The sequence below is a fragment of the Astatotilapia calliptera genome, chromosome 6 (assembly GCF_900246225.1).
Source record: "Astatotilapia calliptera chromosome 6, fAstCal1.2, whole genome shotgun sequence".
Classification (NCBI taxonomy): Eukaryota; Metazoa; Chordata; class Actinopteri; order Cichliformes; family Cichlidae; genus Astatotilapia; species Astatotilapia calliptera.
Genome location: NC_039307.1, coordinates 24,119,339 through 24,142,488, shown reverse-complemented (window position 1 = coordinate 24,142,488; position 23,150 = coordinate 24,119,339). Strand labels below are relative to the sequence as shown.

Here is a 23,150-nt window from a genome sequence, read left to right as displayed (position 1 = left end):
AGCTTTACTCATGGTTTTAATGGCCATCTTCTTTGCCTCTCCTGTAATAAAAAACCTGATACAAAATACCCAGCCTTTTTGAGCTGTGCTGACAGAGGGCCCTTTCAGTCTCTTCTCAATGGGCTCTTGGTACTTTGCATGTTTTGGCTCAATTGCTTCTTCCATATCCTCTTCCCAGGGCACTGCAAGTTCTGGCATAGTCAGCTGTTTTGTCTCTTCAGAGTAGATGATGATCTTGTGTAAACCTTAGCCCTTTGTTCAGATTGATATGTAACTGTCAGTCGTAGGCCACAGAGAGAAGACTTAGATCCTCAGTTTTGATTTTGGGTAGGGTTTCTTTCCAGCTTTCATAAAGGCATCATCTTTATGGTGATGGTAAATGCTTTATGATGGTAAATGCCAGACTGTCTGCTCAAATATTTTTAGTCTGGTTTTCTGGTCTAACTAAAACATAACAAGAGAAAATCAATTAGATGTAGCATGATTTTTATACATGGGAAATAAACAGTTTAAATAAAGGTACAAAAAAAACCCTTGCTCACAGTAGTGAAATTTTATTTAAGCAGAATAACCATGAGTTGATTACAAAAATTCAATTTAAAATTTTTCAGATTAATCAATTTTTCATTAACTAAAAACGTTAAACACTGTAACCTAAAATCATATATATCTTGATTAAGAGGATTTTACTTTTTCAGTTATTCCAACAAAAACGTTTTCCTTTGGGCACATTTGGAAAGACATCTTTATGATTTTATTAAAAACTACATTAGGGGAAGTGAAGAAGGGGAGACTTCCTAGAAACTCCTGAGAATATTGTCGTCATATTGGTTCCTGATAAGATTGTCAAGTTTTCACCTCATCACATTAAACAATCTTACATACTATTAGCCTGACACACACTGACAAAGCGTTCCTGTTTGACTTTCCACTTTTGATATCAATATTTAAAGTTAGGTAAGAAAACAGCGCTTCCTTGTGGTCACTCGGTAGCACTACAGCTTAAACGAACACCTGCTGCAAACTGCTCCCTTTAACCGAGAAGGGTCTGGCTGCAGCCAGGTGCTCCTGTGGGCTTTAACCACCAAGAACAACAGCGGAAAGAAACGCATGTTGTGTCAGGTGATCACGTGACAGGATGAGGCAAGGCGGTAATGACCCAACCTCTTTAGGCCAAACAGCAAAAGCAAAGATTGAAGAAATCTTTGCTTTTGAGAAACTGGGTACAACTGGGTACAACATGTATACTGCAGTGCAAGTTTGGCTGTCAGAGCAGCCCGTACGCACCAAACGTTATAATGTCAACTGAAGTTTGTCATTACAGGCTGTTCAAAGGTCACACTGACTGTGGGTCTGAGCAGGCAGTTGAGTTGCAGCCTCTGTGTCGGTATCTGCTGCTGGCAGTAGAGACACCTCCCCTGCCCTGTAGGAGCACAGAACAGAGTGCTGCAATCCAATGAGATTCCGGTGGGCGGGGCTACAGCCTGGTTCTTCATTCATGATTTAATCTGGCAAATATGTTTTTCTCGCTGTGTCAGTCGGAAGAAAGGTCTAACAGGGCAGGAGACTATTGTACAGGTAACAGATTAAGATTTTTGTTTTAAATTGAGAATAGACGTGTGACCCATACAGGTGCTGTCACACCTTTGCCTTAAATTTGATCAGGTCAGTCACCTTTTGAATCAGGTGCCTCATGTTGTATCATTTACAAAGTGAAAACTTTTGTTTCTTTATGACCTTCCCAGGAAGTGTTCCTACACAGACGACCACAAACTAACAATATGACAGGTGAGCATTTCAATCCTACAAGCTTCTTTTGAAATAGGGAAGAGAGAATATTCCTACAAAGAAAAAGTGAAACAAACTGTAAAACAAAGCCAACAGGGTGACTTTAATCATCCACTTAACTTTCCTTTTGATTTGACTGTCATGCAGATAATAATTATAGTAAATATCATTCAAAGTGACTTGATGTCTTGAGGAAACTGACCTGCATAAATCTATAAAAGTGCTTCATATGCATGAATGGATATCCAACAGTTTCCCCCTAATTACCTGTGCTGGATTTAAAAAAAAAAGAAAAAGAAAATAAACAAATCATAGCTGCATGAAGGTTATTGAGGTTGGATTTTGCTGTGTCGCAGAAGATATACAGTTTATAGAGCGACAGCAGCATTCATGTCAAGACACCTTAGTATAATACATTTCTGCCTCAATGCCAGACACACCCATTCTGCAGAATGGGTGTGGAGAATAGAGCTGTTCCACACGGCTTCTGGTCTTTCAACAGTCTTTCTCCACCTTCCTCCGCCTGTAACCCAGCTATTGACAACTATCAGGACTCTGAGTGTATGGAAAAATGGCTACTTGACCCCAGCACTAGCAGCACTTATAGCTCTATGGTTTAACAAAAAAGAATATTGCAGTATTTAAATAAGCTGTAAAGCAAGATTTGCATTATTATTTTGTAATTCTTGCACTGGTTATTTACGAATATGCTTTTTGATAATGTGCACAGAGAACCAAAGACAGAATGAGGTCACCATTGAAAGGTAAACACTATTAGCTGGAAAATCTTACTTTATTCTGGTACCAGACACTGAGAATGTTGCCTGCATTTACTGCAAATTGTTTACTCTAAAATCAGCTCCTCGGATGGTGCAGAGGAGTACCAGATGGGCAACAAACGACGAGGTCTTGCACTCATTTTTAACCAGAAAGACTTCTTCTGGCGCCTGGAACTGCCTGAGAGGCGTGGAACCAATGTTGATCGTGACAACTTGGAGAAAAGGTACAACCTTCTAGCTATCTGCTGAAGAACGAGGAAACCTGTTTTTGGCACAGCTTCATGCTCAAGAGCATGCCAGCACGTGTTTAGAGTTGTTGATCATTTTTGTGGTAAAACTGAATATTTTTCTTCTTTACTAGTATCGCCCCAGGGCTGCAATCTTTTACCTCTGTGCCCCAGGGAGTGCCAAAGACAATATGTCATATGCTATATTTTTTTAAGTTCACAGAGAACTTGGTGATTGTTTTTCTTCTTAATAGTGATGACCCTGATCACAATCCCCACTACAGAGTGTGATCGTGGCCCTATAGAGGTTGATTTCACACTGGTCCAAGTTATTCCCACTGCATCAACAACTGAAGAGATGGTTGTGGATTTTAGAAAGAATCCTATGACCGTCTCTCCTGTGGTGGTAATAGCTGATGCTTTGGAGTGTCTGCAGAAGCAGAAATATTGAGGCATTGAAATTTATAGGACTCTGAAAAAGGTCCAATCAATCCTGATCCGAGCAGATCCTTGTCTAAGGAATTTATATTGCTAATAAAGAACAATAAAAAAATTTTGACCATTGATCTGCTAAACTAATCAACTCATTTTCACTTTCTGTTCAGACTGAAGGATCTAAACTTTGAAGTGAAATGTCACAATAACCTCAAGCTGGAGGCAGTCCTAGATGAAATCGCCAAAGGTACCCACATAATCATTTGTTTCTCTCAAATGACCAGCATGCATCGAGATGGACAAAGAAAATCATCACCATAGTTTGAGTTCTTACATAATTCAATTTGTTGCTTTGCTGCAAAAATATCTTTGTCAAATCCAACTTTCGCTGCAAGTTTAACAAGTACTTGTTGTCCCACCAGCTGCGGAGGAAGATCACTCAGATGCTGATTGCTTTTTGCTCGCCTTCCTGAGTCATGGAGATGATAACCACGTTTATTGCCACGATGGAAAAATCAGTATCCAGGAGATCACGTCCAAGTTCAAAGGGGACAAGTGCCCGGACCTTGTTGGAAAGCCAAAGATCTTCGTAATACAGGTACAAAACACAAAAACCCATACGAGTCCATCAGATTAACCTGGTGTAGCCATTTTTTAAAGATTCAACAGGTTTACAGTCATTCCAACTCATAACGTAGTCATGAGTCTCAGTCTGGATGTTTTGTTGTGTTGCATTCTTTGGGATGAGAGTTGGGTAAACAAAACTGTCTCATATGTGCCAAAAATGAGTTCCACCACTGCTGTGTCATCTGCAAACTTGACATTGTGGCTGAGCACTTATAAGAGAGTAGAGTGTGCAGCAGGGGGCTTATAACACATCCCTGAGGAGAGCCAGTGTTGAAGATGATGGAGAAGGAGGTGTAGGAGGAAGTGAAGTCTGTCAGTCTGTCTTCTGTTTGTCAGAAAGTCCAACAACCAGTTAATTTGATTTAATTCAACTGGAAACCAATGTTCACCCCCCATCTCCAGGCATGTCGCGGAAAAGAGTTTGATGTGTCAGTTACAGTGACCGAAGCTTCTACGATGGAGTCTGAAGAAAAGGTGTTCATGGATGCCAGCACCATACAGACCCTCCCTGCTGGGGCTGATTTCATCATGTGCTATTCTGTGGCTCAGGGTGAGTCTTCTGGCATTTGACTAAACCTTTTTATTTTTATTTTGACTGAGAGGAAATATCAAAGACACAAAGCAGAGTGTTTTTTTTCCATAAGGTAGAAATGTGATGTTAGTATTATTTTAAAGGCTAGACTTCTGACAAATCTTCCCTGCTTTGGTAATGCTCTGAGTGTGTCACCGTCATTACAGTGTCACAAACTATCCAACTCTTGCTATACACTGTTTGTTTATATGTGCTTGTAAGCTCATTTATTAGTGAGCAAAAACTGAACAAATGCTTCAATAGAATTTTATTTCTTAAGTGAAACCATAAGAGTCAGCTTAAATAAATCCTGGTATAAAATATTTCATAGCCCTCAGAAAATCTGTCCTCTTTACTTTTACCTCGACATCCATGTTCATTTTTGCCGTTTTGCTGTTGTCATTATTTGTTAGGCTACTACTCCTTCCGGGAGAGGGAAAACGGTTCGTGGTATATCCAGGATCTCTGTCAGCTGCTTCAAAAGTATGGTGATAGCCTGGAATTCACAGAGTTACTCACACGGGTCAACAGAAAAGTGTCACTGAGGAATATTCCAACACCATGTCAACCAAGATTTATCGGGAAGAAGCAAATGCCTTGTTTTGCTTCAATGCTCACCAAGAAACTTTACTTCCAACCAAAAAAGTAACAATGACACACCTCAGTCTCAAAATGATCAGGTTTATATTTGTTGTTCAACTATGTTGTTCTGTGTCCTTATTACTTTTAAGCTTTAGTGCTTGAATTGCTTTAAAATTGCATGCTGATTATGAACCACAGTCTTTGTAAAACTACTGTACTGAAATGACTCTAGAAGCAACAGAATGATGCTTTAGTGCACAGAAATACATTCATTTTGCCTTATTTTATATCAAGTTCAGAACAGTTTACAGTGGACCCTTCCACTGAAAAGACAGGGAGTCTTGGCGGTTGAGTCAGTTTCGACTTTGTCTTTGAGCCAGTTATTTTTCAGACGAGACAGCTTAGCAATCAGGAAACGAAATCAGGATTTTTGTACACATTAGTTTCATCCATACATATCTCACTGTAAGCCTCAGGGATCCAGTAACATTAACAAACTGTCTAAGCATTACGTAATCACAGTGTTTCCTCAAGCTTATCCAATCCAGTCCAATTTTATTTATAAAGCACTTTAAAATACCCAGCACAGGAACAAAGTGCTGTACAGAAAATAAGTTAAAACAATAGAATAACAGAAAACAGCAAAATAAATAAATAAAACACATAAAACATAAAATTAAAACAGCCCTATGTTAAAACAAAAACAAGATAAAACAGCATCGAATCACCTAAAAACAACAAAAATAAAAAACCAACATCTCACGTGGTGTCAAAGGCCAGGGTAAAGAGGTGGGTTTTCAAGAGTGACTTACAAACAGATAAAGAAGTGGCCTGTCTAATCTCTAAAGGAAGCTCGTTCCACAGTTTGGGAGCTGCTACAGCAAAAGCACGATCTCCTCTAAGTTTACGCCCAGTCCTAGGTATCTTCAGGAGCAGTGGGTGTATAAGGCTGTAGCAGCTCAGAGAGATAAGATGGAGCTAGGCCATGGAGGGCTTTAAAAGTAAATAAAAGAATTTTAAAATGAATCCTAAAAGAAATCGGCAGCCAGTGAAGTGAAACTAAAACAGGGGAAATGTGCTCAAACTTTCGAGTGCCAGTTAAAAGACGAGCTGCGGCATTTTGCACCCTCTGTAGATGGCTAATATATGATGCGCTGACCCCAATATAAAGTGCATTACAGTAATCCAGCCGAGTGCTAACAAAGGCGTGGATCACTGTCTCAAAGTGCTGCCGTGAAAGAATTGGCTTTATTTTTGCCAGCTGCCTGAGGTGAAAGAAGCTAGATTTTACCACTGCCTTAATTTGATTATCAAACTTCAGATCACAGTCCACTTTGACCCCCAGGTTTGTGACAGTTGGCTTAACATACTGTGCCAGGGAATCTACATACACATTGGGGGTCTCAGTGGGGCTACCAAAAACCATCACCTCTGTCTTTTTATCATTGAATTTTAAAAAGTTAACAGACATCCAAGCCTTAATGTCATCGAGACACTGAAGTAATGGCTGTGTAAGATATCTGCCTTTTTTCTTTAGAGGGACATAGATCTGACAGTCATCAGCATAAAAGTGGAAAGCAATGCCGTGCTTTCTCAGTACAGAACCAAGAGGAAGCAGATATAAAGAGAAGAGGAGGGGGCCTAGAACTGAGCCCTGTGGGACACCACACAAGAGGGGAGCGGAGGACGACACATAGTCACCAAAGCTGACACAAAAAGTTTGCCCCGTCAAGTAGGACCTGAACCACTCCAGTGCTGTGCCCCTAATGCCCACCCAGTGCTCCAAACGAGAGAATAAAATGGCATGATCCACGGTATCAAACGCAGCTGTCAAATCTAAAAGCACAAGAACAACACAGTCCCCAGCATCAGTCGCTAAAAATATGTCATTAAAAACTTTTAAAAGGGCTGATTCAGTGCTATGAAAGGGTTTAAAACCAGATTGGAAAACCTCTAAAACATTTTGCTTTTCCAGGAAGGCCATTATTTGGCTGTAAACTACCTTTTCAAGAATTTTGGAAAGAAAAGGTAGTTTGGAGATAGGCCTGTAATTTGCAATAACCGTAGGATTAAGAGCAGGTTTTTTAATCAGGGGTTTGACTACTGCATGTTTAAAATCTTTAGGGACAACACCTGACATCAGACTATGGTTTACCAGCTCAAGAACCAAAGGACCAACTGTAGGTAACACCTCTTTTAAAAGTCGAGGAGGGACAGCATCATTTGGAGATGCTTACTACCGTACTTAAAAAAAGGGAATTTCTGTTCTGTAATGTGTATTTGCATTTACACATTGACAGTGTATTTTTTTGCATTACTTTAATGATTTTATGGATTTTACTTACTGCTTTGCCCTCAATAAAATCTCTTACTTTATTAGTTTTCTTGCTGTGTGTGTGTGTGTGTGTGTGTGTGTGTGTGTGTGTGTGTGGATTCTCTTATTTGTCCTGAAATGGTTTAGAAGCAGGTTAAATGAAAGCAAAACTGATTTACAGCAAAGAAGTAAGTTTTATTACTTTTCACAGCACCTTGCAAGATAAAATCACAAGGTGCTCCACATCAAATACAAACAGCAAAACAGGAAGGCGACATTACTACAAAATAAATCAAAATGCCACCAAAGTGTTCAAAATATGAGTGTCTTCCACGTCGAAACCACTGAGGTGACCTGGGAAACAGTCCGTGCTTGTCATACTCAGTATGAGATAAATGCCAGTAGCCAGTATGTTATGTGTTTTACTTCCTTCTTTTCCCAGTGTTTGCACTGAGTAAGAAGTCAACAGGCTCGTTCTGTCTGTCATTAGATTGAGATTACAATAATCGGACAATCTAACTTGTGATTTAATCACAAATCTATACAACTTGAATCATCCACAAAAACACTTTTCATGTCTTTATTGTGATTTAAACACTGAGTAAGAATTCATGATCGATAGTAAAAAGGTAAGTGTCCTCTTGACTTTTCCAAAGGTTAGTTTTTCAGGGGAGACTAACAACCTACCATCCTGAATGCTGCTGTGAAACAGAACTAAATTTGCCTATCATTGGGTGATGTAAATATTCTGCTTTCCATAGATGGGTTGTGTACTGTCACACGACTGCCAGTCAACTAAACACAGCAGAGCATGGAGGAGGGGGCGGAGCAAAGCGTGAGAGGAGGGGTGTTTGCACAGACCTGTTTTCAAATGAACGGGAGCAATAAACTGAACTTAGAGGAGAGAATCAAAGTAACAGTCTTTGTGCTAGTATCAATCTCATACCAGTACCAGTGTTGGTATTGATGCTATTAATATTTACACTGGTCCACCCACAGTGTTACAGATTGTCTAGGCGATCCTTGTTGGGATGCAAGCACGTCTCCTCTCTGAGATGTTTACAATCCATGACATGAACATGCATAACAAAATAAACTTGATCAAACTAATATTTAAAACCATATTTATTTTCTGATCAATAAGCAGACGTTTGATTTCTCCCATGATGAAGAACAGCAGTTAGGCTTTGCTGGTAGAGGATGATCGCAGGCACTGAGAGAGCAGTTTATTAAATCAACATAATCATTCTTATGTGATTCACGTTACATTTAATCTGTGTCACTACACTTTAACAGTTGTTTTCAACCTGATCTAGTTATTCAGGTCTAAGGTTGCTGATGCACTGATAAAAGGTGATCTTTAACTGTGGCAAAAAAGTCTTTCTTATCTACATTACTTCCTTCTCCTCAGCATCATAAATAAATAAATAGCCTACATCTCCCACCTCCTTGTCTGGTTTACACTCCTAATAATTTCTTGAAAGCTCCTGTAGGACACACAAAGGCTGGTCTAACGTTCAGCTATATTTGTTATCAACGATATCTTGTGCTTTCTGTATATCAACTGGTTGATCTACAAATCTTTGGACTGCAATCACCATTCTTCTCTCGAGCAGCTGAAACTGTGAACACTTCTCCATTATTGTAGTTCACAGTCAGTAGCCTATGTTGATCAAACATAGGAAGAAAATAAATAAAAAATATTTAAGTAGTAGGAAATCGTAAGCACTGAGCTACTAAACTGCTTAACTGAGTTTGCTCAGTATAAACTTATACTTTCACAATCATCTCTGTAGCAAAATCATCACCAAACACAGACATCTGTGGTAAAGTGATACCACTGCAACCTTTCATCATCTGCATACATGAATGAATGACCGTGGGTGGAGATTTCTGACAACTCAGATCCTTGACGGAAGGCAATACTTCAGATTCAACAAAGACAGCTGGGGGCAGGGCTACAAAATGCCTCTTTAGGATGATTTGACCAGATAAATGTGTTTTTCTCTCTGCGTCAGTCGAAGGCAAGGTGACCTGCGGACATGTCTAACAGGGACGAAGACGAATGTGGAGGTAACAAATTACAATTTTTGTCTTTATTTAAAAAAAAGACACCTGACCTGTTTAAGTGCTGTCACACCTTTAATAATTTTTTAATTTCCTTAAGGCAATCACTATGTTACTACAACAGGTGCCAGGTTCTCTATGACCTTCCCATTAAGTTTTGCTACAGACACAGTAGAAACTGAGAATAAGGCAGGTGAGTATTTCAGACTGTGATTTATATAAACTGAAAACTTATTTTGAAATATGGAAGAGAGAATACTTGTTCATACCAAAGCACAAGTGAAACAAAGTGCAAAGTTACAAAATTTTAAAAAAGTATTATTTTATTATGGCAAAGTCAACACTGAATTCAAATTAAATAGGGTGACATTGATCTAATTACCTGTGCTGGATTTTTAAGGTGGATCTCAACAAATGTTGATGTCCACAGTATTCTGTCCACCATCCTGTCATTTTGTACTAAAATATGTATGAGTGTGGAGTAAATATGAAACACACAGTTCAAAGTAGAGCCTATGACCATGATAATGTGCTGTCAGGGGCTGGGCCTGTGACCCAGCATGTTCATTTTGTATTTTTCATTTCTTATACTGAAAATATGTTAAGTCTTGTGTTAGTATTATCATTTAGGATTTAGTTGAATGTTATTCTAGTTTAAGTTTTCATCTATGTCCCCTTGTGTGAGTCTGTTCTTGTCTTCTGTGTCAGTATGACTTGTATTTCGTGTCTGTGTTTCATGTTGTCAAGCCTGTGTTGTCATGTCTACGTCTCTCCGTGTTTCCTGATTTTTTTTATTCTTGTGTTTCTTTGTTCAGTGTGTTTAGTTTTACTCTTTCCCTGTGATGTTGTTATGTTCATTTGTGTCAGCTGTTTCCCCAGTTGTGTATTTAGTCTCTGTGTTTCATTCAGTCAATGTCATCTGTGTTCCTTCCCTTCACTTCACATCAGGTTAGACGTTTTTCATGTGTTTGCTCAGGTCATGTTCATGTTCTTGGTTTTTCATCATAGTTATTTGCATGTTCCTGCTCAGGATCATGTTCCTGTCAGTAGTTATCATAGTTTAATGATAGTAATCACAGTTTAGTTTGCCCAGTTTAGATTTTAGTCTAGTTTTTGCCCCCATTCGCCTTTTGCCTTATTCTGTGTATTTATGTCATCAGCCACAATAAAAGGCTCGCTTTTTGTTTACAGCTCAGTTCCATCTCCTTCGGTGTCTGCATTTGGGTTCGTTTCCTTAAACACACCGGCTGCTCAGCCATGGCACGAACTTTAGAAACAGAAACAAAAACTGAACCAAATGAAATTCCTTCTGTCAAATACACCCATGCCACCCTAAGTCTACCCTACAGTATATTATCTGTAGAGTAAAGCTGTCCCTCTCTGTCTCTATTCTTTTAGCAGCCTTTGCCATCTTTCACCATGCATCACCCAGCTGTTAACAGCTATCAGGACTCTGAATGGATGGAACAATAACTGCATGACCATATTTGAGACAGAAGTAGAATAATTTCTGTGCATTTTTGGCCATTTTTTTTGTTAATACTGTAATGACAACTGTCACAACAAGCTCAATTATTTTAATGTGTGTGTGTGTTTGTGTGTAGGTGGTTGGTGATACACAAATATGTCCATACCGTCCCATGTTCTTTTCAATACAATGGTTATCATTGGTAATCATAATCATCAATATTTAGATAAGTTGTAAAGCAGGACTTGGCTCTGTATTATTATTATTTTGTAATTATTGCGCTGGTTATTTATGAATATGAATTTGTTTTTCAATAGTATGCAAAGAGAAACAAACAGAGAACACCTCCTTCATCAGAAGGTAAATTCTTACTTCCACCTTTTTTGGCTATTAGCTGGAAATTATCGCTTTAATCTGGTACCAAACACTCAGACACACTGCATTCATTACTCTTTTTTTTCTGAAATCAACTCCTTGGATCCTGCAGAGGAGTACAAGATGTGTAACAAACGACGAGTTCTTGCTCTCATTTTTAATCAGGAGAAGTTCTTCGGGCGCCTGGGCTTGAATGACAGAGTTGGAACCAGTGCTGATCGTTACAACTTGAAGGAAAGGTACAATTCCCAGCTATCTACTGAAGAAAGGGAAACACTGTATTTGACACAGCTTTGTGCTAAAGAACATGCCAGCACTTGTTTAGCAGCTGTAGCTCCTTTCTGTGGTAAAAATGTGTGAGAATTTCCACAGATTTTTCCTGATAATGAAATGTTATTGTCTCTCCTCAAGCCCCTTGGTGCTGATTTCACCTTTGTGCTCCAGTTAGTGCCAAAACCAATATTTGACGTGCTATATTTTCACAAATTCCCACTGTAGAGAATAATGTCGGTCCTGTAGTGAAGAGGTGATTCTAAATAGACTGATGGATGATCTGTTAAACTAATCAACTCATTTTCACTTTCTGTTCAGATTGAAGGATCTAAAGTTTGAAGTGAGGTGTTATGATAACTACAAGCAGGTGGATGTCCTAGATGAAATCACTAAAGGTACCCACACAATCACTTGTAACTCTCAAATGGAATGCATCCAGGATGTACATGAAGTTTGACTTCTCCCATAACTCTTTGCTCTGCTGCAAAGATATATGTGTCAAATCCAACAATTCGCCGCAAGTTTAACAAGTACTTGTTGTCCCACCAGCTGCGGAGGAAGATCACTCAGATGCTGATTGCTTTTTGCTCGCCTTCTTGAGTCACGGAGAGGATAACCATGTTTATTGCTACGATGGAAAAATTTGTATCCAGGACATGATGTCCATGTTCAAAGGAGACAACTGCCGGGACCTTGTTGGAAAGCCAAAGATCTTTATAATACAGGTGCAAAATACACAACCCAGTCAACAACAACAACAACAACCTTTATTTATAGAGCACATTAAAAGCCTAGGCATACCAAAGTGATTTACAGAAAAACAATAAAATAATACAGTTAAGAGCATTAATATCAAATATAATAAGAACAGCAGACAATGTTCACAGTAGAAAGCCACCAATAAAATGGACTGCAGCACATAGATTATAGCAGACCCAGTGCCGCATGATAGAGAACACCAAGAATGAAGGAATAGTAAAAGTTAATGCAATAGGTCGCAGTTAACAGTCATCAAGTCCATCAGATTATGTAAACCTGCTGTTATTGTCATCCCAAAAAATGATGATGCATGAGAATCACTAAGTAATGAGGTACTGGTGAAACAGCACTGCAAAAACAAGCAAAACTCAGTAACACAATGAAAAAAAGAATACAATTTAAAGAGCAGTGAGTGTAAGAATGCAAGAAAGTGAAATGTGAGTACAAATATGAACATAAGATAGAAACCATAATGTGTAATGTGGTGTGTGGGTACACACATGAAAAGTCTCTGATGTGTGGCAGAATTTATACATCTGAACTGATGTTGATGTCTTCAGTTGATAAGAGAAAGGGTGCTGCTGAGTTTCTGCACACACTCGTAGAATCTTCCCATCAGCAGCAGAGCAGGTTCCACGACTCACAGGTGTGAGGATGCTCTCCACTGAACTGGACTGTGGAGAGCATCAGTAGATACAAGTGGGGCTTCTTTATTAGCCTGCTGAAGTTGGTGTTCAGGTGAGGCCGTTGTTGATGTTTATACCCAGGAACTTGAAGCTGGAGATCGCCATAAGGGGCAAGAGAGCTCTCAGCAGCTTCTTTTAAAAGTTCATTAATGCCACTTTCATTTTCTTAACATTAATGGAGAGGCACTAATCCTCCAGATGTTCTTCCTGCAACCTGTACTTTGTCTCATAGTTGCTGGAAATTAGTTCCACCACAAACTTGACAACGTGGGTGCTTGGGAATGTGGCTGAGCAGTTATAAGGGAGTAGAGAGTACAGCAGGAGGCTCAAAACACATCCCCGAGGGGAGCCCGTGTTGAGGACAATGGGTGAGGATGTAACGGAGGAAGTGAGGTCGTCAGTCTGTCTTATGTTTATTATCAAGTCCAGCACCCAGTTAATGCCAATGTCCATCTTTAATCTCCAGGCATGCCGTGGAAAACTGTTTGATGAAGGTGTTACAGTGACCCCTGCTGATGCGGTGGATGGCATAGTGGAGGTGTTTGCAGATGCCTGTGCCATACGCACCCTCCCCGCCGGGGCTGATTTTATAATATGCTCTTCTGTAGCTGAAGGTGAGTCTTCTGGGATTAGACTGAACCTTCAGCTTAGAGGAGAAGTGAAAAAATTGCTGGACAGATTTTTTTTAACCATATGAGTGACCCTTTATGAACCCTGTGTAAAGTATTTGATATATCATAAACACACTAGACCACCTGCCATGTTTTGCTGTTTTTGTCATTTGATAGGTTACTACTCCTTCCGGGAGACTAAGAAAGGCTCCTGGTACATTCAGGCTCTGTGTGAGATGCTCCGAAAATATGGCAACTCCCTTGAATTCACAGAATTACTCACACTAGTCAACAGAAAAGTGTCGATGAGGAACGTTCCAAAATCCTGTGACCCACAGCTTGTTGGGAAAAAAAGCAAATGCCTTGTTTTGCTTCAATGCTCACTAAGAAACTTTACTTCTGACCAAAAAAGTAACAATGTCTCACCTCAGTCTTTAAATCAGCTGATTTATATTTTTTAACTAAAACCAACATCTCACCACAGAAAACAAAAATCTTTTATAACGCTAATTAGGATCCTCAATATTTCTAGTGACAGAGTTCTTATAAAATCATGGGAACATCCTCTAGATGTACTATCTATGTATTATAGAGGTACATCTATGCTATTTTACTTAACGGTTACAACTATAGCTGTCTCCTGAGTAAGCAGCCACTTAAAGTACTGATTTTATACAGTTGTATGTAATTCAGATTTGGGCTGCTTTTTACCCCACTTGATTGCTTTGCTGTTAGTTACACAGTTTGGTGATATCAGCTGTTGAAATGTTTCGCTACTTGAATTTAACAGAACTAAATGAAATGTAAATCCAGCAGCAATGTTTTTTTCCAGAAATGATGTTCTAAATACTGAAACGGTTTAATTTTGGAACTGTTTTCTCTTTAACTGTTTGTAGAAGCAAGAATGTATCAACATGTGGCAGGATGGTGGGATGTTCAAGTTAAAGGTGTCCCAGCCAGCTGAGCTGTAGTGAAACTAACTGCATCTTTCTCTTGGTTGTCCGATTTAATTCCATAGAATTAAAATAGTTTTTAAATGTAATTCTTCATATTACTATTTAGGCATCACAAACTGGCATTTAGTTACATTATGTCAAAGAGGAGGCACACATTTCTACAGATGGTGTCTGAGAAACTGATCAACTAGCATCTGGTTTGCTTAGTGTCAACAGCCAGTTGTTTCCCAACTTATCATGAGAGGCACATGACGTGATAGCTTAGCAATCAGAAAATTGGTTTTTGTACTCATCAGTTTCATTCTTACTTTTCTCACTCTAAGCCTCAGGGTGCCAGTAACACTTACAACTTGTCCAAGCACTTCACAATCAGAGTGTTTCCTCAAGCTTACTACTTGAGGAATGGAATTAATGACCTGTCAGCAGTTTATGGTACATGTACTAATGTGTATTTGCACCTTAGTGATCACACTAGCGTGAAAAGTAAGAGGCTGTGTTTTTTCTACTCTAGTCAAAAACACTTGTAGTCATGATCCCTGTGAAGAAAAAAGAAAATACACCAAATTGCACACAGACTTTGGTCATACTTTGTGAACCAATGAGATTTTAGTTATGGCTTTGCCATCGTTAATTTTGTTTTAAATAAAAATCTCCATTGTTTTTGTGACAGAAAGTGTGTGCGCATCCTTTATTTGTCCAAACAAATTCATTCAAAATACAACCAATTCAAACAGACTTGGGGAAACATTCATTTCATGCCATTAGTAATGCCTGTACTTGTCATAGTGTAGTAATTTGCCCATTGTTCCTCTTCCTTGTTTCCCCAGTGTTCGAGCTGAGTTTATATTTTTTTCAATTAATGTTTTAATTACTGTAATTAGTAATATTAAAGGTGTTACTGAAACTTACATCACAGAAAATGATGCAATCTTCATATGATTACTGTACGAATAAAGATATATAACTTTGCTGTAGTCTAAAGATAATATCGGAAATTATAATGTGTGTTTGTGTATTGACGTGAAAGTGATTATGTGTTGTTATGCATACCGTTTCCAACAGAGGGAAACAGAGCTTCATTTAACATATTTCCAATATAATTTCCCCATATCTCCTAAAACTGCCAAACAGGACATTATTACAAAACACAGTAAAATAAGGCGGTCAGTATCCACTTCCTTATACCATGAGAAAAACGGAACATATGATGAGTTGGCAGTGTTAGCACATCCCCCCCCTGCCCTTCCACAGAATGTAAATGGTAAAATGGTAAATGGCCTGTATTTATATAGCGCTTTACTAGTCCCTAAGGACCCCAAAGCGCTTTACATATCCAGTCATCCACCCATTCACACACACATTCACACACTGGCGATAGCAAGCTACATTGTAGCCACAGCCACCCTGGGGCGCACTGACAGAGGCGAGGCTGCCGGACACTGGCGCCACCGGGCCCTCTGACCACCACCAGTAGGCAACGGGTGAAGTGTCTTGCCCAAGGACACAACGACCGAGACTGTCCAAGCCGGGGCTCGAACCGGCAACCTTCCGATTACAAGGCGAACTCCCAACTCTTGAGCCACAATCGCCCAAATGTAACTGAATGTAACTGAATGCGATGGTAAAGCTGTGACTTGTAGAAGCATCTTTTTAATTTGTTACCTGTCATTCGTTTATAAATACGTGGACCTTTAAATGTCTCAAGAACAATGAAGTGTACTTTATGTTTTTAGTCATGTATGAGATGAGGCTCGTAACATAAATCTGGATTAGGCTTTTAGTCCACTTAATCTTTTACTTTCTTCTCATGCTCTTGTCGTTGTTCGTGATTTGGTAGTTGCCTGAACTTGTTGCAATGTTGCAAACACGGAAATACTAGTCTTTAAATCTTTGAATGACAGATGCGAGAGCCAATAGGTGAAAATCCGAGCCAATGAGATTACGGTGGGCGGAACCACACCCTAAACTCTTTTTAGGGTGGGCTCTACGACGGTGAGGTTTTCTTCTCACGGCGTTAGTCCGAAAAAAAAGACGAATCGTGAACATGTCTGACAAGCAAAAAGACGACTGCGGAGGTAATAAATTTGCATTTTTTAAAAAAAATTAGAAACAGACAGGTGACCTGTTAATTTGAAAGCCGAACAATACGTGCAACGCTACTAAGTTTCGATCTACCCTGAGCTCAATGTATTTTAAACTGTTTGGTATGCTCTATTATAAATGCTGTCACACATTTACTATAAGCGTTTATTTACGTCAGTCACCACGTTAGTACAAAGTGTATCAGTTTTTTTTTTAATGTAATAGCAATGAAGTCGGGACTTCACTGCTCCTCCTTCTCTGACTTTCTTAGGAAGTGTTGCCACAGACAGCAAACCAACAGGTGAAAGCAAGCAAGGTGAGTATTTCCTACCGTGAAGTATATAAAAATTCTAAAAAAAAATTTTAAAACATGAACGACAAAGTACTTGCTCATACCAAAAGCAAAAAGTGAAACACTAAAAGCTGTAAAATTGTACAAACAATGTAATAAAAGTAATGTTTGGTGGCTGGTGAAACAAACAGGGCATGTAAAACAGCGTGTGATTAATCATCAGCTCAAAGATTTTTACTATCGCTTTCATAGCTGTACCCCTCAGTCCAGGTTAGGAAGCTGCTTTATGGCTGCTTTATACCCAACATTTTTTCTCCTAATTATCAGTGTTGGACTTCCAGGTGCACTTCCAGAGTTTTTGTTGCTTGCTTGTTTTGTATTCAGCTGTGAGTTTATTTATATATGTGAGTAACTAATAACAAAAGCAAAACATCTAAAGTGATGGTAAAGATTGCCTCAGAGCCAGGTTATGGAAATAAAAATGAGCAAATCGCCCTCACGGATTCACTTTAACAAAGGTTTATTTACATAGAACCAACAACAGTCACCTCAAATAACCTTTTACCTTCAAATACACCCATTCTACCTCATTTGCACAAATACTATGCCCTATGTATCTGTAGGGTGGAGAATAGAGCTGTTCCTCTTGGGCTTTGTTCTTTTAGCAGCCTTTGCTATGTTTCTCCACCCGTCACTCAGCCATTGACAGCTGTCAGGACTTTGAGCGGATGGAACAATGGCTGCTTGACCCCCACACTAGCAGCACTTGTAGCTGTACTCTTAAACAAAAACAAAAGTCTGAAAAGCTAAATCCTGCTATGGATAAGTCCTCTGCTGTGTTTTCTTTTTCCTTTTCCCGCATGGTTGGAGGATGAGGTTGAGGGTGGCTCCTCCCTGTGCCTGTTTCTGCTGGAGGTTTCTTTCTGTTACAAGGGAGTTCTTCCTTCCCACCACTCAAAAGTGCTTCCTCATAAAAGATAATTTGATTGTTGACGCTTTCTCCTGAATACCGTAGGGTCCTCACAGTATAAAACACATTAAGGCAACTGTTGTTGTTATTTAGCTCTGTATAAATAAATGTATAAATATATTTATAAGTATTTATAAGTATAAATTGAATTGACTTGAATTGATTTTCACTACACAAAATGTTTCTCAATTACAATATTAAGAAACCTAATTTCCTGTATTAACAGGATATTAGAAATATGTTAATGGTCAAATTCATCTTAATTATTTTAAGACGTTTGCGTGTGGAGTTAGTGAGGACAGCCTGAAGAAAAGGAACAATTACACAACTATGATATTGTCAAGTGCATTATTGATGCAGTACTGAGATTTTAAAATATCACGGTTGTCGTCTGTGCTCGGTTTATTCTAACACTCTTACTGGCGCATTAAGCAGGTAGTTACTGGCACAGTACGATGTAGGATATTGTCATACATGTGTTACTACTTTCTTTCCAATATCATGTTTATCATTAACACTGGCATGTTGCAAAACTTGGATAAGCATAAAGCAAGACTTGCTACAGCATTATTATTTTGTAGTTATTGCACTGGTTATTTATGCATGTGCTTTTCAATAGTATGCACGGAAAACCAAACAGAGACCGACTCCTTCATCAGAAGGTAAATTCTTACTTCCACGTTTTGTGGCTGTTACTTGAAATTCTCACTTAGATTATTGCGCTGTATTCATGTGCCCAATTTTCACTCGATATTCAGCTACCTGGATCCTGCAGAGGAGTACAAGATGGGCAACAAACGACGAGGTCTTGCACTCATCTTTAATCAGGAGCGCTTCTTCTGGCGCCTGGGCTTGAATGACAGAAATGGAACCAATGCTGATCGTTACAATTTGGAGAAAAGGTACAACTTCTAGCTACCTGCTTAAGAAAAGGAAATTGCATTAGCCCACGCTTTCATGGCAGGTTTAGATCTATTCTGTGGTAATATCGTGTAAGAATTTCAAATGTTTTTTTCCTGGTTATTAAATGTTATTCTGTTCTCTGTTGGATTGCCCTGAGGCTGAGTTATTTCACTGCGGTGCACCAGGGAGTGCCAAGGACAATATGTGCGCTATATTTTTAAGTTCACAGAGAACTCTGTGATTGTTTCTCTCCTGAATAGTGATGACCCTGATCACAATCCCCACTACAGACTGTGATCGTGGCCCTATAGAGGTTGATTTCACACTGGTCCAAGTTATTCCCACTGCATCAACAACTGAAGAGATGGTTTTGGATTTTAGAAAGAATCCTATGACCGTCTCTCCTGGGGTGGTAATAGCTGATGCTTTGGAGTGTCTGCAGAAGCAGAAATATTGAGGCATTGAAATTTATAGGACTCTGAAAAAGGTCCAATCAATCCTGATCCAAACAAACCCTTGTCTAAGGAATTTATATTGCTAATAAAGAACAATAAAATTATTTTTGGTCCTTGATCTGTTAAAATAATCAACTCATTTTCACTTTCTGTTCAGATTGAAGGACCTAAACTTTGAAGTGAGGTGTTATGATAACTACAAGCAGGAGGCAGTCCTAGATGAAATCGCCAAAGGTACCCACATAATCACTTGTAACTCTCAAATGACCAGCATGCATCCAAGATGGACATAAAAATCATCAAGAAAATCATCACCGTAGTTTGATTTCTCCCATAACTCTTTGCTCTCCTGCAAACATATCTGTCTCAAATCCAACATACAGCTGCAAGTATAACAAGTACTTTTTGTCCCACTAGCTGCGGAGGAAGATCACTCAGATGCTGATTGCTTTTTCCTCGCCTTCCTGAGCCACGGAGAGGATAACCATGTTTATTGCTACGATGGAAAAATCAGTATCCAGGAGATCACGTCCAAGTTCAAGGGAGACAAGTGCCAGGACCTTGTTGGAAAGCCAAAGATCTTCGTAATACAGGTACACACTAGCCGAAATCAGTCAAGTCTATTAGAGCAGCGGTCCCCGACCCCCGGGCCTCGGACCGTTACTGGTCCGTGAGTCGTTTGGTACAGGGCCGCGAGAGTTGAGGCTCAGGTGTGAAATGTATGGTTTTCAGGGTTTTTATCGGTTTTCAGCGTTATTTTGTTATCGTTTTTATCGTTAACTCGGTTTTCCTGGGTCTTTTCACGTGTGTTATGAATAAATCTTCTTTTTTTCGGTACCGGTACTAGTTTTATTTTGTTGTATTTATCCGCGACACCTTAAAGGCCGGTCCGTGAAAATATTGTCGGGCATAAACCGGTCCATGGCGCAAAAAAGGTTGGAGACCGCTGTACTAGAGCATGTTAACTTGCTGCATCACCTTAGTTTAATGCTCCATCCATCCATCTCCAGGCATGTCGAGGAGAAAAACATGACGATCCAGTTACCCCTGCTGATGCAGTGGATAGCAAAGTAGAGGTGTTTGTGGATGCCAGTGCCATACACACGCTCCCTGCTGGGGCTGATTTCATCATGTGCTATTCTGTGGCTGAAGGTGAGTCTTCTGGGATTTGACTGAACCTTTTGCTTTTTATTTGGGCTCAGAGGAAATATCAAAGACACTGAACTGAGTGTATTTTTAATCATAGGGTAGATATGTGATGTTAGAATAATTGTATCCTCAAATACATCTAATAGTTTCTTCTGTTTAATATAATTAATAATAATATAAAGCTAAAATGTCTCCACTTGGCTACCAGTGACACATGATTACAGTGTCACAAACTGTCCAGCTAGTGTTATACACTGTTTGTGTATTTGTATTTATATGTCTAAGCTCATTTATCGGTGATCAAGAGCTGGACCAGTGCCTAAATAGGTTTATTTTTCTTAATAAAACAGTACAATTGAGCCACTATAAATCCTGGTGTAAAGCATTTAACATTTCATAGCTTTCTAAAAATCCATACTTCTTCCATTTGCATTTTCTTCACCTTCCATATTAACTTTTCTTTTCAATATTTTTTAGGTTATTACTCACACCGGGAGACTATCAATGGCTCCTGGTATATCCAAGATCTGTGTGAATTGCTCCAAAAGCATGGTGATACCCTGGAATTCACAGAGTTACTCACGCTGGTCAATAGAAAAGTGTCCATGAGGAGTGTTCTGAGAGCTCGTGACCTACACGCTATCGGGAAGAAGCAAGTACCTTGTTTTGCTTCAATGCTCACCAAGAAACTTTACTTCCGACCAAAAAAGTAACACTGTCACACCTCAGTCTTTCAATAAGCGGGTTTATGTGGGTTTTTTTTTTTTAACTAGATAGGGCTTCTAAACAGGAATTTACACTTGGCACCAGATTATGACTAAATGTATATAATTTTCTGCATCACCATCTGAATATGAACACATGCAAAGTGACCATCTAATGCAGTTTATTGCTTCATTCAGCGCCTGTTAGGCTCTATGGGGGTCATATGTAAAACATGTTTCTTTGGCAAAGAATTAGTGTTGTTCTTATGGCAAAAATTTAAATAACTAAACAGTGAAAACGTGGTTTCCAGAAGATTAAAACAAACAAACAAATGAACTCTTTAATCTTGGTCAGACTTTCCCAGTTATCTCTGAATGCAAACCAATAGTTGGGATTATAATGGAGTCTAACCCAACAACCCCTACAGTAACTGATATTTGAACTGTTGTTGGAAATAGAGATGCTGTTTTACTTAGCGAGCACAACTGTGGCTGTCTTCTGACTAAGTTGAATATCCATCCATCCATCCATCCATCCATCCATCCATCCATCCATCCTCTCCTGTTTATCCAATTCAGGGTTGTCAGGGCCAGCTGCCATAGGTCGAGAGGCAGGGCACACCCAGGACAGGTTGCCAGTCTGACTAAGCTGCTTATGACACAAAATATAACAAGATCTAATGAGTTTATAGAGAACATCCAACTGAAAATCAGTTGTATATACCTCAGGCCTGTAGTTGTGTCTATCCATCTTGACTGCGTTAGTAATGAATTAATTACAGAGTTTGGTGATATCAGCTGTTGAAACGACCACTCTGCTTGAATTTAACACAACTAAATGGCACTTATCTCGTAAAACATAAGGACCCAGAAATATATTTCTCAGATGTCCACTTTCAGGAATTATTTCCTGAGTATTAAAAAGAGTTCATGTGGGAATGCCAGGATGTTCAAGTTAATGGCTGAGCTTCACTGACAGATGGCCACACATTTTTTTTGATGATCAGATTTAATTCCATACAAAGAAAATAGTTTTTAAATGTGATTTGTGGTTTTAGTCCTTTAAGCATAATGAGACAACTGACATTTAATTTTATGATATAAAAGAGAAGGCAGACATGCCTGGAGCTGGAAATGAAGAAAAGGCACTACAGGCCAGAGGAAAACTAGCAGAGATGTTTTGTTCTGGGGGACAGGGGTGTGTAAAAGGCCACAAATTTGCCAAAACAGGCAACATTAAAACTACTGTCATCGTTTAAATACTGCCATTGATGGCGTAGCTGTGTTAAATTTGGTATTCCTGTTATTTTTTTCTATCCCCGTCCATGTGGATTACAACCCATCTGTATTCAAATTATGATGGTTATGAATCAGTCTTTTGTGGCTGCTTCGTAAAACTACTGAAATAACTTTAGTAGTACAGAACGATGCCTTACTGCACGGCAGTGCGTTCAGTTTGCCTTCTTTTATAACAAGTTCAAAGCACATAGTTTACAGCGGCCTTGTACACAGAGCTTATCACCTTGAAGCTTGAAAACTCAGGGAGTCTGTTTCACGGGTTTTTGAGGATTTTTTTTTTTCAGCCAGACAAATATTTTCCAGTTCATCTTCAGAAATAGGCGACATGCAGTGCATTCCACTTAAAACTGGAATTTCTTAGTTCTTAGCTGGAATTTTCCGGTGGAATGCTCCTACTCATCAGTTTCATTATCTCACTATAAGCCTCAAGTAGCCAACACTTTAACAAACTGTCCAAGCACTACATAAACAGTGTGTTTCCTTAAGCCTTACTGCTTTACAAAGGGATTTCATGTTCTTTATGTGTCAGTAATTTATAGTACATTTACTCCTGCATATTTGCACCTAGACGACAATACCAGTGTGAAAAGTACCTCAGGGAGGAGGGTGTGTTCTTTAAAGTTGTACTTTGGACCTAAAACTGTGTGTGGCGTGGGTGTGTGTGGCGTGGGTGGGTGAATACGCCAGAATAAACAACAATGCTGTATGTTTGTGGTCATACTTTAGTTACTTTACTTGCCCTCAATAAAAAGGTGTTTTATAAAAATCTTCATTGCAT

General features: G+C 39.2%; 2 protein-coding genes and 1 pseudogene across 3 annotated transcripts; all 3 read left to right on the top strand.

Annotated features, from left to right (window-relative positions):
* The first annotated feature begins 629 nt into the window (after nt 1–629).
* LOC113024304 (caspase-6-like) lies at nt 630–5,608 on the top strand. 2 transcript variants are annotated; one of them, XM_026171240.1, is made up of 8 exons: nt 630–1,578; nt 1,746–1,788; nt 2,519–2,552; nt 2,648–2,791; nt 3,400–3,476; nt 3,652–3,827; nt 4,259–4,406; nt 4,841–5,608. In XM_026171240.1, exons 2-8 carry the CDS (start codon nt 1,782–1,784, stop codon nt 5,074–5,076), a joined length of 822 nt encoding a protein of 273 aa, XP_026027025.1. In that variant the 5' UTR covers nt 630–1,578; nt 1,746–1,781; the 3' UTR covers nt 5,077–5,608. The 2 variants fall into 2 exon arrangements, with proteins under 2 accessions (XP_026027025.1, XP_026027026.1); XM_026171241.1 differs by lacking the exon at nt 630–1,578 and adding an exon at nt 1,588–1,665.
* Nucleotides 5,609–9,365: 3,757 nt separating this feature from the next.
* Nucleotides 9,366–13,977, top strand: LOC113023307 (caspase-6-like; annotated as a pseudogene).
* Nucleotides 13,978–16,490: 2,513 nt separating this feature from the next.
* LOC113024303 (caspase-6-like) lies at nt 16,491–23,139 on the top strand. Its single transcript, XM_026171239.1, has 8 exons — nt 16,491–16,593; nt 16,872–16,916; nt 18,482–18,524; nt 18,621–18,764; nt 19,378–19,454; nt 19,638–19,813; nt 20,231–20,372; nt 20,847–23,139. The coding sequence occupies exons 1-8, from the start codon at nt 16,563–16,565 to the stop codon at nt 21,080–21,082; spliced, it is 894 nt and encodes a 297-aa protein (XP_026027024.1). The 5' UTR covers nt 16,491–16,562; the 3' UTR covers nt 21,083–23,139.
* Nucleotides 23,140–23,150: the final 11 nt, after the last annotated feature.

Coding starts and splice junctions, on each gene's coding strand:
- LOC113024304 (XM_026171240.1), top strand. Junction 2,792..3,399: donor CGTGACAACTTGGAGAAAAG/GTACAACCTTCT, acceptor CTTTCTGTTCAG/ACTGAAGGATCTAAACTTTG. Junction 3,477..3,651: donor CCTAGATGAAATCGCCAAAG/GTACCCACATAA, acceptor TTGTCCCACCAG/CTGCGGAGGAAGATCACTCA.
- LOC113024303 (XM_026171239.1), top strand. CDS start 16,563: ATGTCTGACAAGCAAAAAGACGACTGCGGAG. Junction 16,594..16,871: donor GCAAAAAGACGACTGCGGAG/GTAATAAATTTG, acceptor TGACTTTCTTAG/GAAGTGTTGCCACAGACAGC. Junction 18,765..19,377: donor CGTTACAATTTGGAGAAAAG/GTACAACTTCTA, acceptor CTTTCTGTTCAG/ATTGAAGGACCTAAACTTTG.